Source organism: Mugil cephalus, chromosome 22 (genome assembly GCF_022458985.1).
Source record: "Mugil cephalus isolate CIBA_MC_2020 chromosome 22, CIBA_Mcephalus_1.1, whole genome shotgun sequence".
Taxonomy (NCBI): domain Eukaryota; kingdom Metazoa; phylum Chordata; class Actinopteri; order Mugiliformes; family Mugilidae; genus Mugil; species Mugil cephalus.
The window spans coordinates 10,503,682-10,518,241 of record NC_061791.1 but is presented as its reverse complement, the minus strand read 5'-3'; the positions used below and the strand labels follow the sequence as shown (position 1 = coordinate 10,518,241).

General features: G+C 41.8%; 2 protein-coding genes across 3 annotated transcripts in view; one reads left to right on the top strand and one right to left on the bottom strand.

Moving 5' to 3' along the window:
- Nucleotides 1–736: 736 nt before the first annotated feature.
- Nucleotides 737–14,560, bottom strand: part of LOC125000415 (gamma-secretase activating protein) — a 35,729-nt gene continuing 21,905 nt past the window's right edge. For both annotated transcript variants that reach the window (XM_047575965.1, XM_047575963.1), the window contains 7 exons: nt 14,219–14,289; nt 13,882–13,976; nt 13,216–13,335; nt 6,764–6,825; nt 3,195–3,299; nt 1,858–1,954; nt 737–1,685 (listed from right to left, as the gene is read on the bottom strand). In XM_047575965.1, coding sequence (XP_047431921.1) covers nt 1,585–1,685; nt 1,858–1,954; nt 3,195–3,299; nt 6,764–6,825; nt 13,216–13,335; nt 13,882–13,976; nt 14,219–14,289 — 651 coding nt within the window. In that variant the 3' untranslated portion in view covers nt 737–1,584. The remainder of the gene's footprint in view (nt 1,686–1,857; nt 1,955–3,194; nt 3,300–6,763; nt 6,826–13,215; nt 13,336–13,881; nt 13,977–14,218; nt 14,290–14,560) is intronic.
- Nucleotides 10,660–12,126, top strand: LOC125000416 (G-protein coupled receptor 183-like). The gene is made up of 2 exons (XM_047575966.1): nt 10,660–11,219; nt 11,427–12,126. The coding sequence occupies exons 1-2, from the start codon at nt 10,842–10,844 to the stop codon at nt 11,988–11,990; spliced, it is 942 nt and encodes a 313-aa protein (XP_047431922.1). The 5' UTR covers nt 10,660–10,841; the 3' UTR covers nt 11,991–12,126.

Here is a 14,560-nt window from a genome sequence, read left to right as displayed (position 1 = left end):
TTTTAAGTATGTACTTATTACTTTTAGGAGCTTGACTTGTAAATATATAAACTTTTTTTTTGAGTGTCGCCATGTTTTGCAGCTTGTGACCATGTGTGCATACTGGAACCAATTAGCTATAAATGTACCATCAGCTCCATGATGGGGGGGCAGAACATTCTGGGAACGAGTGGCGCGCGCCGCGTTAAACTGAGTTTGAACCACGCGCTGCGTGAGCCGACTCCCTAAGACGTGACCCCGGCGCTGTGCGCGCGTGTGATCATCCACTGCGGACTGATGCTGCGAGCTGTCAGATTAACTCTGCCCCCCCCCCGACTGTTAGCTGGCTGCAGATCACGGCCTGAATAACAGAGCGCGGAGGAGGAGGCGCTGGTCAGGTGTTTGAGTGATTCGATCACGATTAATGGCGGAAGTAAAAAAAAAAAAAAAAAAGCGAAACGATTCCGAGGCCAAAGGTGACGGAGAATGTGGGATGAGTGTGGTGCAACTTCCCGGCGGGGCGCCCTCTTCATTAAATGTGACCCAGCGTGCGCAGTGACGAATGTTTCCTGAGCCTGTCCAAAACACTCGGGGTACTTTCATGAATCTGAGCGCTCACTTCCTCCTCCTCCTCCTCCTCCTCCTCCCTGGATCTTTTCACGCTTTTTGACCACGAGCTGAGATCACCTCTCATTTATTCAGAGAATTCAATGAAAACACAGAGACAAGGCAGAAAAGAGACAAAGGTATACAATAATCTTGGCAAAAATCTCTTTATTTACAATCCATTTTCTTTTTTTTTTTCAGTGTAAACATATAAAGATCACAGAGAATTCCCTTATTTCAGAGAGGAACGTTGCACAATGCAAAACACGAGATGCAAGTGATTTCTGGAATTTAGTGCCAGATGTCTGGGGGGGTCGATAATCACACGGACTCTGAACGCACCACCACAACAAAACTATTCCTCTATTTACAGGAAGGGCTCCATCGCGATTTACGACGCATTATTCAAACCAGGCGTTCATTCGCATTCCACACAAATCTGATGAATCACAGTAAAGCTCCCCCTAACGTCATTTAGATCCAGTAATAATCACCTAAATATCTGGCCGCTCTGCTGCAGAGGTCGATGCTAGAACGACCCGGGTGTGTGTGACCCGGAGAAGCAGATACGGAGTTCTAGTAAATAGCCGCCTGCTGTTATTGATTTGAAGTTTGAAAAGCATGTTCCCCCCAGAAATTGAAGTTTTGACCGTGTTGCATTTTAATTGTGTTTCCTCAGTGTTTCCTGAAAAGCAGGTGGGAAAAAAAATATGTAGTGCCTCTGAGTCTGGGCGCCTCCATCCATCCAGCGTCCCCTCCGTCTCCTCCCTAATCTGTCACCAAACAGTGAGAACTTGTTTATGAGCGCTCTGCCTCTCAATCTTTCCGCTCATCCCTCATCCCTCGCCCCGCGTCCTCCCGCCATCCGTCTGCGCGCTGCTCGTCCTCAAGGCCAAGACGATGATGGCCGCCGCGGCCTCTCAAGCACATTTTCCTCCTCATCTGTTCCTCCCTCAGTACCGTCCGCCCCGGCGTCCGTGCCCCGCCCTTCCCCATCCGTCATTTTTCCTCAAAGCCCAGCAGTATTAGCGTCTGCTTCAGAGCCGTCTCCTCCACGAACCTGGCGTCCACGTTCTCCTGCTCCTCGAGCGGGTTGAGAGCTGGCGTCAGACGGGGAGAGAGATATAGAGCTTCTAAGACGGGATACAACAACACACACATTCTGACCAAACATGCATTCTATCTTAATCCTCCATAGGCCTCGGTATCTAAAACCAGGCAGGATGCACACACACACACACACACACATATATATATATATATATACACTACCTTGTTCCTCTATATCAGAGAGTTTATTTGCCAGGTACGTAAGCGGCAGAAACTCGGGTCTGAAGCCGGGCTTGTCTCTGCTGGTAAAAGCAAATCCCTGAGGAGGAAGGAAACACAAAAAGCACAACTTCTGGGTTCAGCAGGTTTCTCTAGGATACACGTTGTCAAGACGAGTCGCCTTAGCCCTCCTTACAGACGAAGTTAGCTGCAGCTGAAATGTTTAGCACAAAATGTCACCAGCTCTCAACAGCCAATTTAGCTCCTCTGTGTAGTTAATACTTTTATTTTATCGCGTACCACCTGCAATTCCTGCTTCAGTTCCAGCTGCAATGGGCGTGAAGCATGCTAGCACAGTTAGCAGCTATTTGATAAGACGAGGAGGTGGTCTACTTGGCTTTAAAACTGTGGGAACGTTTTCATATGCTCTGTAAATGATTAAGGAAGTGCCCCCTTTTTTAAATGTCTGCATTCCAGGAACTGAAAACAGACAGTAGTTTTTAGGTCTTTTTTTAGCTCCTGCTTCCCCAGCACAAAAGGAAACTTTAATGAAGTGAACTACAGGTCAAAGACACTAATGAAGCATTAGCTAACGCTAACAAAAAAATAACATAAAACCGTGCAAACAGCAGCTCTAAATGTTAAAGATTGGAAAAAAAAACGATGGCCGACAGTGAAGCGTAAGTCTGGCTAGGTGCCACAACCATTTAGCATTACATTATGACCATTTAAATCTGGGTCACTTTTTTTTTTTAAAAAAAAACACGTTTAATACGGAATGCTAAAGAGGCCATTTATTGTGTAATATTGTAGAAAAAGACACTTCAGCACTTCAAAAAGTCCAACCATCTCCAAAAACCATGATGCAATGTTTGTGTCTGAGAACAACTGTAATTCTTAGCACTCAGTTTTTAGCTAGTGCTTCAGGGTAGCTACATCACCAGTATAGATGAAAACTTAACGTAGGGTAATTCGTCCAGGCTTAGGATCTTCAATGGTTGATGTAATTACACATTACATGCCACGGACAAATGGACCAATAACGGAGTCAAGGCTTTATTGAGCTTTTATCTCACGCTGCTATACCAGCTATCAGCAAAACATCGCAACACTTCGGCATTCACTATTGGCAGTGCAAATGCAAATAGGAACAAATATGACTCTTGACTATGATTATTGTTATCACAGACTGTTTCCGTGCAGTTTGTTTTTCCCTCTGGAGGCTCTTCTCCGTGGACATTCGCCTCCACCTTTTTTGCTTTTGCATTCTGAAGTGTTTTAAGGGTGTGGATGAGAGATGGAGAGACTGTGTGTTCTCTGCAGCGTGTGTTCTCTGTTACCTTATTTTTGTTGTCTTTCTCCAGCAGAGTCCTCACATAATCTCTGGAGATTGAGGCTGAAGTGACAGGATGATCCCACATATGGTAGATCCTCTGCTCCATAGGCTTTACACACACACACACACACACACACACACACACACAATAGAGTTTACAATTTAGGCATGTAGCTCAAAAAATCCCCAAAGCATGTGAACATCTGTCCCTTTCTATTTTGCCAACTGGAACACAAAGCCATTACCGAGGAACGGACTGCTAATGAGGAGTTCCAGAGGAAGTGTATTGTTTTCGGTGTTGAGCAATGCACTCCACAGTAATAAATATGAATATGAAGCACACTTGAGGTGTGACTGACAATGAGTAAGAATGCAGCTTCCCCGGGGGCCTGTTTCTAACACACTGCAAAGCTGATAGAAAAAAGTTTCTGAATCGCATCAAGAACTGTGTTTCTCCCAGAGCTGAAAGCAAACAAGTGTTCGATAAGGACTCGACTAAAGTTCCTCAACAGATATTTTTTTGTCATTAATATGCAGCTGTTGGAAATTAACAATGGGTATTAAGTGGGGGAGTTTGTAAAAAGGGGCCGGCACTGTGAAATAATTTTTACTGTCACGATTTCTGACTGACTTTCTCAACATGATATCCAAAAGAAAGTAAGAACTTAATTTTTAACTTAACTTAAAAATCATTTGCATTGTGAATATGATGAAACAAGTTGAGGGATTCAGATTAGAACAATAGCGTTGTAAACAGGAAGTTGGTGTAGAGGGTGAGGGTAAGGGCTAACCCTAAGGACTATCAGTCTTCTCTACTACAGTCTTCTCTACTACTACTTTCATGTAAATAGAAAAATATCTGTTTCATATGTACTTGTTCCCATTCAGTTGTAAAATGTCTGGGGTGTGTCTTGGGTGACTGAAACACGAATGCAGAGAGGTAAATACAAATGGAAACCACCATCGAGACGCACTGTTGCTGCCTTGCAATGGAGCCTGTGAGTTTGTGGTTATGTCAAGTTGTGTACACGAAATGCTTGAGAGAACACCACTGCAGCGGCCGGTGTCCAGAGAAGCCGCTGAGCCACAGCTACCTCAAAGTTGGTAGTGGAAGGTGTATGGGAAAACATGAGGTTGTTGGGAATATCGAGATTTTCCAAGACACGTTATAAAAATTATGCAGAAAAACTGCAAACACCTAAATTAGTATATATCCACCTCAACATTCATGGTGTTATAACTCCTGATGGAATAATTCCACTTTCAAGATTGTGTATAGAGGGTATGCAGTGACGTCACTGCCTCCAGGGGCTGCATGCTAAGAGCTAATGCTAAGAGCTTTACTGAGAAGTAACCTTCGCCATAAAATACTCAAGCGTCTGACCAGGTGTTAAAAGGATGACAAGGAGTGATCAGAAGTATTCCTTTGCTTCTATTTTATTGTTATTTATTGACTGTAAGTACGCCAAAACAACAACAGCATCCACAAACTTATCTGACAGCCCTCCAGAACGTAACTTAAGAAGTAGCTTAAGGTACGACTTGATCAAAAAAATGCAGAATAAATTAATATTATCTGACACTAAATGTGAACCACCAGGTTTCGGTGCCTGGATTCCAGTTGTCTTTTCTTAGTACAGCGATCCATTTAATTCTCTTTTCCCTGACAGTAAGAGATATCTGTAAAAATATATCTCAGACTGCTTTTCAAATCATCTCTAACCCATTTTTTAAAATTAATTTTACAATTTAGACGCTATTAAAGCCTATGATTAACACTAATGCTGCTAATCTCCATGCGCAACTGTCACTTTTTGTCAGTCAGTGGCCGTAACCACGGAGACTTCGCTGGCTGTTACGTCACCCATTTACCCTCTATACCACAGGAAGTTCTTTTGGAAATCGCGGTGCCATTTAAAGGAACTGTGTAATCCACTCAAGCCATTTGTTCAGGCGGTCAATGATGCAAGTGACCACCAGTAGTTGAACAGTCCTTAAATGTTAGATAAGTTACCTACCCCGATCAGGCATACCATTATGACCATTGATAGGGGATAGGTAAAGTGAATAACCATCTTGTGGTGAATCATCAGTGTTCTGCTGGGAAACTTTTGGACCTGGCATTCATTCATGTGGATGTTGCTAAGACGTGTACCACCCAAACAGCACAAGGTGTTGACCTGGCCTCCAAATTCACTAGATCCCAAAACGATCAAGTACATGTGGGATGATCCTCAGAGGCCTCTGAGGATTCTTACACAATATTTGAAAGGTGGTTCTAATGTTATGCCTGGTTGGTGTAAGTTATGTAATGAAACAAGTCTGCAGCTTCTCTGGTGACGGACCGACGTAATAACGGTGCATGGCATTCGTCAACCCTTCTAGATAACAGGGGCAGCCTCAGCTCGAGACCTTGGAGACGAGTGATGGACGTAGGAGTGAACGGCAACGACTAGTCATGCAGTCTGGGTCCTGTTACCCAGGTTCTCATATTTCTTTAAACCGACATTATTAAGCGTCAGACACGTCGACCACATTCCATCTTCAACCCTTTGATTTATAGAGGCTGGATATTAGCGAGGTTAATGCGGTCAGCTACATTTAATACAGTGGCACTAGTAACTTATTTCCATTTATATATAATTAACATTTATAATTTAAGTATATAAAGGTACAAAAGAGCTGCCTCCACTGCCTCCTGATCCCTCGTGCGCCTGAGTCATAATATAAAGGTTTAATGGAGCTCCCTGAGGGGTTACGTGCATGCAGCGTGTGTATATAATGAGAATAATTACGGGTATTGATTTACTCAAGGTCCAAATGTTTCATAACTCCATGGAATTTTGTGTGTGTGTGTGTGTGTGTGTGTGTGTGTGTGTGTGTGTGTGTGTGTGTGTGTGTGTGTGTGTGTGTGTGTGTGTGTGTGTGTGAATGTGAACCTGTTAAATCTCTCCCGCCTGCCAAACCCATGCAAAAAAAAAACAAAGCCTGACGGGCAGGAAACAGAACGGAGACACTAAACACTCGACATTCCTCTGATCACGGTGCGGACGGAACACGCTGTCAGAAATATACTGGAACCACACAGGAGCACGTGGAAGTTACACAAGGGTTAGGACATAAACATAGACTAGGTAGATAACTATCTACGCAAACCCCCTCCCCTCCCCAACACACACACACACACACACACACACACACACACACACACACACACACACACACAGCAGCTGGTTACACACGTGCTTCGTGATTGGCTTTAGGGGAGCTTGAGGGAGATGAGACCTAAAATAACTTCAAACTCTTAATTGGACCAGAATGGAAAGTTTGGGGAGGAAGCCATTTGAGGAAAGTTCAACATTTCCCTCTCATTAATGGATTATAACAACCTTGTGCATTGTTTTACTCCTCATAGCATCCGAGGTGAGAACCTGGACTATTTGGGTGGCTGGTATCATCCTCGGCAATAAGATGTTGCAAGAAATCAATTCTCAGAAGCAGACAAATTCTAATTTGGCCGAATGTCCTCCTCGCACGGCGAAAACAACCCAACGTCTGGAGAAAGGAACGTACCTCAGGGAGTCTCTTAAGTATGCTGAACTTCAGCCTCTCGCTGGCATCACTGTTGTCCAAATCTAAACAGAGAGAGAGAGAAAAAGGGTGTAAGACACGGTGCTAATTTATCACAGAGGAGTGTATGGGAGAGCTTATTACACTTGCTCCTTTCACATTTTTCATCCAGTTTAAATAAAAGAAAAAATGGGATTGAGGTGTCACTGATTCTGCTTCTTTAAATACAGTCGTCTCATCTCGTCATTTCACCCTCTCACCCTAACCCTAGTCAACCACGACAAGTTGAAACATTTACCCGACTTGCATAGCGAAGCACAAATGCATTAAGATACGACAAAAACAATGGAAGGAAGTAAAGAAGTTTGTGGAAAGAAATAGGGATCTGTAGAAATGGAAGTGAGGAGATTTAATTGTAGATTAAAAAATGCACAATTGAAATGGAAAGCGAATAAACAGGTGAATTAACGAAAATAAAATAGAAAATGAATTAATGTTATATTTGACTAATTTATTAATGTCCACATCTATTTTAAATAGTATGTAATGAATGTCATGTACATTTATTTATTCAGACATTTAATTATTTACTTCCAATTATTCCAGTTTCAGTCCTCCACAGAGTGTCTAATATCCATGATTAAAAAAAAATAACAATAATAATCTGTAGGATATTGACAGAAAACAGAAACAAAAAATTACCAAAATCCTCTGCTTCAAACCGCTGCCACCGTCACTGCAGCTGCTTCACCTGATTATTATCTTAACTGGCCCACTACACCACAATTGGTCTACCGCTTTGGTAATACGACTTGCTCAATATTTTGTTACACAGAACTACCTCAGAGGTTAATCTTAGAAAAATAAAACAAAAACAACTGTTTGGTAGACACTTTAAAAAAATATTTGGCAGATGACTGGACGTAAATCAAGCCAATAGCTACAGCTTAGCTACATGCGAGGTAGAGCTTGCAAAGCAACCACTTTCCTTCAGACTAAAACATCCAAGGAATTTCTAGATGCATTACAACTGAGATTTGTGGTCCTCAGATAACGAACCTTATGACTCTCCTGCTTTTTTTCCTCCTGCTCTGCTGTGAGGTTTTGCATTGAAAGTCTAAACAACTACGGGACGTATTTCCATGAAATTTGGTGCAAATGTTCATTTTCCCCTGAAGATGAATTGTAATAACTTCTGTGATCTTTGGATTTCGTCTGTCAGCTCGTCAAAGTTTTAATCTGATTTATTCGTTTATAACCAAAACACCTCATCAGCCTCAACTTTTCTTGTGCTTATCAATGAGTGTTAGCTAAACCAAGACGGTGAACGTAGCGGACGTTATCATTTATGTGGACTGTAAAAAACATGAGAGGTCAGAACTTTGAGTGGATGAATTGGTTAAAACTGAGATGCAATAAGTACGAATTCGCCCATCTAGTTACCCCAAATACAAAACACTAAATAAAGAGAAAGACGTCTGATTAATCCCTGGAGAGAAATGTCACGTCAGCCCCTCTCACTTCAAAGTCTTCAAACATCCCTTTTCGCTCACTTTGAAGTTTGAAACCTCCTGGTGCTTTTAAATAATCACTGCATCTTCCAAGATCTTTGTTTGTTCGGTTCATGACACAGGACAAAACCAACAGATGAGGGCCTGATATTTTTAGTTCAGTTGATCTCTGTGCCAAATTGCAATGTTTGGCCTTTGAACGATGCACATTCCATGTTAGGAAGTCGGCAACAAGACTCACAAAATACACAATATCAGTGACTTTGAGTGAGCGCCCCAATCCCCTGGACACCTAACATGCCCTCTACTCTTGATACGAACAATGAAAAAAAAAACATGTGATTCTTATTTCATGTGTCGAACTAGTAATGTAATAACTGTGAAGTCAGATAACTTGCTCTACCAGTGGCCACAGCTCTACAGCGTGACCCATTTTTAAAGGTTTGGTTTAACGTTGTTGTTTCGCATGTGCAGGTGGCAGCAGATTCATTAAATGCATAGGTTTTTATTTATCTGATTTTTGGTTCCCAGCTATATCGAATAAGAATAATGCTTAACCTGGAGCTAGATAGGCAGCAGAAAGGTAACTGAGATTCCTAGCTAGCTTACTTGTCTTTGGCCAACAAGCTTTGTTAACTAGCGGCTTAATTTGACACAACTGCGTGGGAAGCAAAAACACAAACCAAGACAACTCATTTGGAGCAGGCTTCGAGTGCGTTCAAACACATTAGGAACACATAAATTATACTCGCACTCATTTCTGATTGTGTTGTTGATGTACGCGAAAAAAATGCACAAAGCAGATTTTTTAGTTTGCAGCTGGGAGCAGTTAAAATAACGTGTGGGTGGCAGTGGGACGTTTCCAAAAAGGATCCAGAAAAGTGATTTGGCTTTCTGTCTGTGAAATGTAACTGTAATTTGCGAGAAAGTGAAGTGAAAGTCACAGTTTCACAAACATCAACAGAATCTGATTAACTGTCAGTTCCTGTGCTGGTGCTATAAAAGCTGCGAAATATATAGATTTTTGTGGTGCATTAATGGTAAACACTAGAAGAAGAAAAAAAAATGTATACAAACAAGTTATGAAATGATGAACTATAGTAACGTTTTATTTAAACACATTCAGTCTCTGTGGAAGAGCTGTTTGAATGTGAGCTAGGATTTGTGTGTTTCTGGGGTATTTCCAAAAGTAGTTCATAACAGGTGTGATATAGGTCAGACTGTGGTTAAGGTAAAAACATCAGATTAAAAAGAAAACCTAATATCATCAGTTTAAAAGAAATGATGCAGATGTTTAGTCTAATAAACATCCCCAAAAACGTGGTTGTAGGTGCTTTGTCCTATAAATGCTGTTGTCACGCTAACGTGCTGATGTGAAGCAGGTGTAGTGAAGGGAAAATATGTACATTCATTTCCTTATTTTGATGAAATTCTTCACTTTTCCAAAACATGAGGGAAGGTAACAAATCTAAGACCATGCATGGATTGGATTTTAAAAGTATGACAACAGAGAAGAGTTTGACAAAAACACAGACTCCACCTTGAGTTAGAATATTGCGGACATACCACAGATTGCCAAAATCATTTGTTTCAAAACTGAAATATCTCCAAATGAAACAAATGAAATCATGGCAGGAGCTCAGGAGTGATACTCAGACCTAGTCTTTGCATTCTTCATCATCTGCCAAGATCTAAAGAGAAGTCCTCCCGAAATAAAAGGCATGCTGAATATGAAAATAAATCATTCCACGGTAAAGAAAGTCAGCTCGACGTGCCAGTTTTGATTGGAAACCTCACAATAAGAAAGAGGTTGCATGACTTTGACCTACATAGGAGGTGGGAAGGAAAAAACCTTTGCTGTCCAAAAAGAACGACAATAAACCTTTACCAGTGAACATATAGGCAGCTTAGACCTTTAGAAATAGCGTGTTCTGGACATACAAATCAAAGACAGAGTTGTTTGGCCACAGTAACAGTAGATATGTGAGTGGAGACTAAAGAAGGCTTCACAGGAGATGGACCTAATGCCAACTGTGAAGCCTGACCACGGAAATCATATGGTTTAGGTTGCTTCTCCGAGTCTGGGACTGGGCAACTTGTAGTAATTGATTCAACTTTTGATGACTTGTTGATCATACCAGAGAGTGCATCATAAAGATAATGCGGTGGCATCTGTCTTGAACTTTACCTTTCAACTAGATAAAGATCTTTGGCACACCAGCAGATCCCCTGAGGAATGGCCTCGTCAAAGCCTGTATTTGGATCCAACTGAAGGGATGTTGTCTCTATAAGTCAACAGTCTGTTGAAGAATCTCCAGTCGGTGTCCAATTTCAAATTATTTCACCTTGTGACTCATAGCAGATATTCATTTGACAGCACAGAACCCAGCAACAAATCTTCTCGAACGCACACCCCACCAGACCACAAACCGCTAGTCTGACCTGATACATATAACAAACTGTGTTTGAGTTTCACAGAAACAGTAAGGTCACACAGCCTGAGCTCGACACTCGACTGTCAGGTTTGCTTGAGACTCATCGTGTCTTTACCCTTTTCCTTCAACTCCACAATGACTGTCAACAATAGCACTAACAATAGCACCGATTGCTCGTGGTTTTCCCCGGAACTACAACACTGGAAAATCATTGCTTATGCGGTTATTGGATTCTGTTGTGTGTCTGGTATCCCTGCTAACATCGCCGTGATAGTCAAACTCAGTCGGCATCTACGCGGCTCCTCCATCTCGCAGCGCCTCTTCTTCCACCTGGCCCTGTCGGACCTCCTCTGCCTGCTGTGCTTGCCGGTCGGCATGGTCATTTTGTACAGGCCACGTCTACCTATCTATCTAACTGGCGAAGTCTGTCAGCTTGTCTTTTACGTCTTTGTGTTCTGCATCAACACCAGCTTAAACATTCTGGTGCTGATCAGCATTCAGAGATACTATCAGGTATGTAACTACCATTCAATTTGAAGACAAAGCACAATCTCTTGTTTCATTTATTTTCATTAACTTCATTCACTTAACTTCCATTTGACTTGGCATATATTGGCACCCAACAGGTGGGGTGATGTAGGCTCAACATCCTTGAGCATTCCAGTAAAGGCGAAGAACAGAAGTAGCAGATAAACTAAAATTGTCCATTTCATTTGCCAGGTCATTCATCCCCAAAAGTGGGAGAAGGTGAACCGGACATGGCAGCGCATTTTACTCTCCTCTGTGTGGATACTCGGAGGCCTTATGGCTCTTCCAGTACTGTTTTTTCTGACCAAGGTGAACAGCAACGAGGGAAATCAGAACGACAATCACTGCGAGAATCAGAGGGTCTCACCAGTGCTAGAAGCGATCTACATCGGTTTTGTAGTTTTCAGCCATCTGGTACTGTTGTCCTGTTACCTAATGCTTGTTAAAGGGGTTCATCGAAAGAAAATGTCTGTCAAGAAAAAGCCTAGGGTTACCAGACTCTTCATACGAATCCTCTTTGCCTCCCTGATTGTTGGCTTTTTGCCCCTCATTCTTCGAGTGTTTTACGTCTTTGCGAGTCTCACAGAATCAGAGCATCTGCTTTGTCTCAGCAGGAAGCTGACGTTTGTGGAATGTTTTTACTTCCTCATATACTGTATGAATCCATTCCTGTATTTCTTTTCCTCTCGACATCAAAGACGAGAAAGCTTCCGTCAGAAAAAGAGGTTCCTCATGCCTCTTGATGACAGCTCCTAATGTGCTCCCTGAATCATGAATAACATCTTCAGCACCTTCATACTAATTAGGCTTGATAGACATTAAAATGTTATCATGCAATTTGAACTCAATGTATATTAATATAATGTTAATATAAATACAGAACTTCTCTTGGCATGTATGTCTTATTTTCCCACTGTGAGTGTGTTGATCTATATATATTTTATCATACAATATGTAAACATATTAGTTACTCAGTTGCAGACTACCATCTTATGCAGTGCTGTACATTTTATATACTCTTTTGTCTTTTTCTGTACAGAAACCACATTATGCACAAAAATATTCTACAAAAGGTTCATAAAATGGATAAAATACGACAGTTTGTTTTTCAAGATGTTAAATAAAAAGAGCATTCTGAAAAAAAGGAAACTTTTGATTTGCAACAACCTTAACTGGCTAAATGAAAGACTGTGTTCATATAAATTAAACAAATTAATCTATCCAGCTTCCTAGTTTAAATGTTGTTAGTTGTACCCACGTCTACTTTCTGCACAGTTGAGATGCTGGCTAGCAGACACTACCTAGGGAGCTAGGTGGTTAGCTAGCAGACTTTACTTGCCATAGTTTGTTTGGCATGCTAGCTCTGCTAATTAGCACTAAAAGCTGTACAGCTAAAGCTAATGTGTACACCATTAGTAATTGTGGCATGAATTAAAGTTGTAGCAAAACTGATATTTTGATGAGATGGTGGCACTAGATTTTATAATGTTCAAATGGAAATTCACAACGTTAACTTAAGTGAATGTTTTAGGATTCAGAACTCTTTTTTAGGGACATTATCAAATTCGAAGTTAGTGACACGATCCATCATACAGCTATTTTTCACACTGTAGATCTGACATAAAACCGAAAAATAAAAAAACTCCAAAAACAAACAAACATTCAACTGACTGCAGGTGATGCAGTTTCAAGCTCTGAGAAACAAAAACTACACCTGCAGTCACTACTTATCACCACAGGGGGCGCCAAAGAGAACAAAACAGGAATCTGTGTACTACACAATGTACTACATTGAATCCAATCAATCGTTCCAACAGTTAATGAGACATTTAACTCAAAAACACAAGATCATGATTGTGAAAGCGCAAACATCAACAAGGTCAGAGGGATTCAACATCTGGGGACCATGACAGTCAGATCTGGAGCAAACCAAACATCATCATACTGTATTTTTTCGTTGTCTGTGTGCGTGTGCGTGTACCTTTCATGAGACGAGACACGAAGGTTTCGGTGAGCTGCAGCAAGCCTTGGTCAATGTACTGAAGGAAGGTGTGATGAGGGAGGCAGCGCACAGCAAACACTGCAAAGAGCGTATGATAGCCTGGAAAGAGAGAGGAAGGGCAGGTAAAAAAAAAAAAAAAAGAAAAAAAAGAGAAAGTAGGACTAACATACGCGCATGCTGCACATGCACGCTAACATTTGATAATTAGCACTAAAGTTCTGCGGTTTCTTTTCATTCACCAAAGGGAAATGGGCTCTGTATGCCTGATATGTTACACTTTCAAATGTGCACACATTTACACCTGCACCTTGCTGCAGGGCATTCCTCATTTTCTCTCTAATTCCCGGATACTTTAGGATTCTAACCCACAAACTTTTACTCCTGAATGACTGAAATCTTAGGACTATACCGCGGAGGCTTATGCAGCAGACACTGGAAAATCAATTTAGATGATGAAAATGTATTCATGCTCTGCTTTACCCATGTCTGCACAACATATTAACATATTTTTGGTACTATTAGCGCAACGGAGAAGCACGTCTGTCGTCCCTCAGTGCAAACACACATTGTTATTCCGGCCGAGACGGAGACAGAGACAGAGTGGATTCTAATAACTAGAAGTGGAGGAGTGTGCGTGCACGATACCAGGTGGGAGGGGCAGGCAGAGACTCTGGGTGGATTCCAGGATCTTAAACATGAAGTGAAACACGGACCACTCAGCCGGACTGCCCTGCTGCATCCTGGAGTACACACACACACACACACACAAAAGCAAATTTGGAGGAATGTTATGTAACGTGAGCACATGCATAACAAAAGGTCATTAACAATTCACACATGTGGAAACGCACACTGCAGGGAGTGAGTGAGTGGGGTTGGGGGCACACATGCCTGACGAAGAACTCACGCGTTCTGTCAGCATTACATACTTTGCATTCGTTGGAAACGTGACGTTAAAAGGAGAGGAACAAGGGATACTCACAAGCACAAAGCGCAAGGGCCGATTTTGTACTTGAGCCAGACCGACTCCAGCATGTGTCTGATGAGCTCCAGCTGAACACACAAACACACAGACAAAATGTTAAGTGCTTTGAGAGCGAGATGCTCGATTAGATTCAAACGAAACATTTTGTCTGTTGCAATGCCGTTTGGAAAGCGCAAGCGGAGTGACAAGACGCGCATTTCATCTGAAGAGCCGGGAAGCATTCTTGTGTTTCTGCTGAGATAAATACTTTGGAAAAGTGGAAATGTACAGTATGAAATGTACGAGCAGTTCCCTCGCTTCCCCTTTTCGTTTTTCATACTTCTCATTTTCATTTTCACT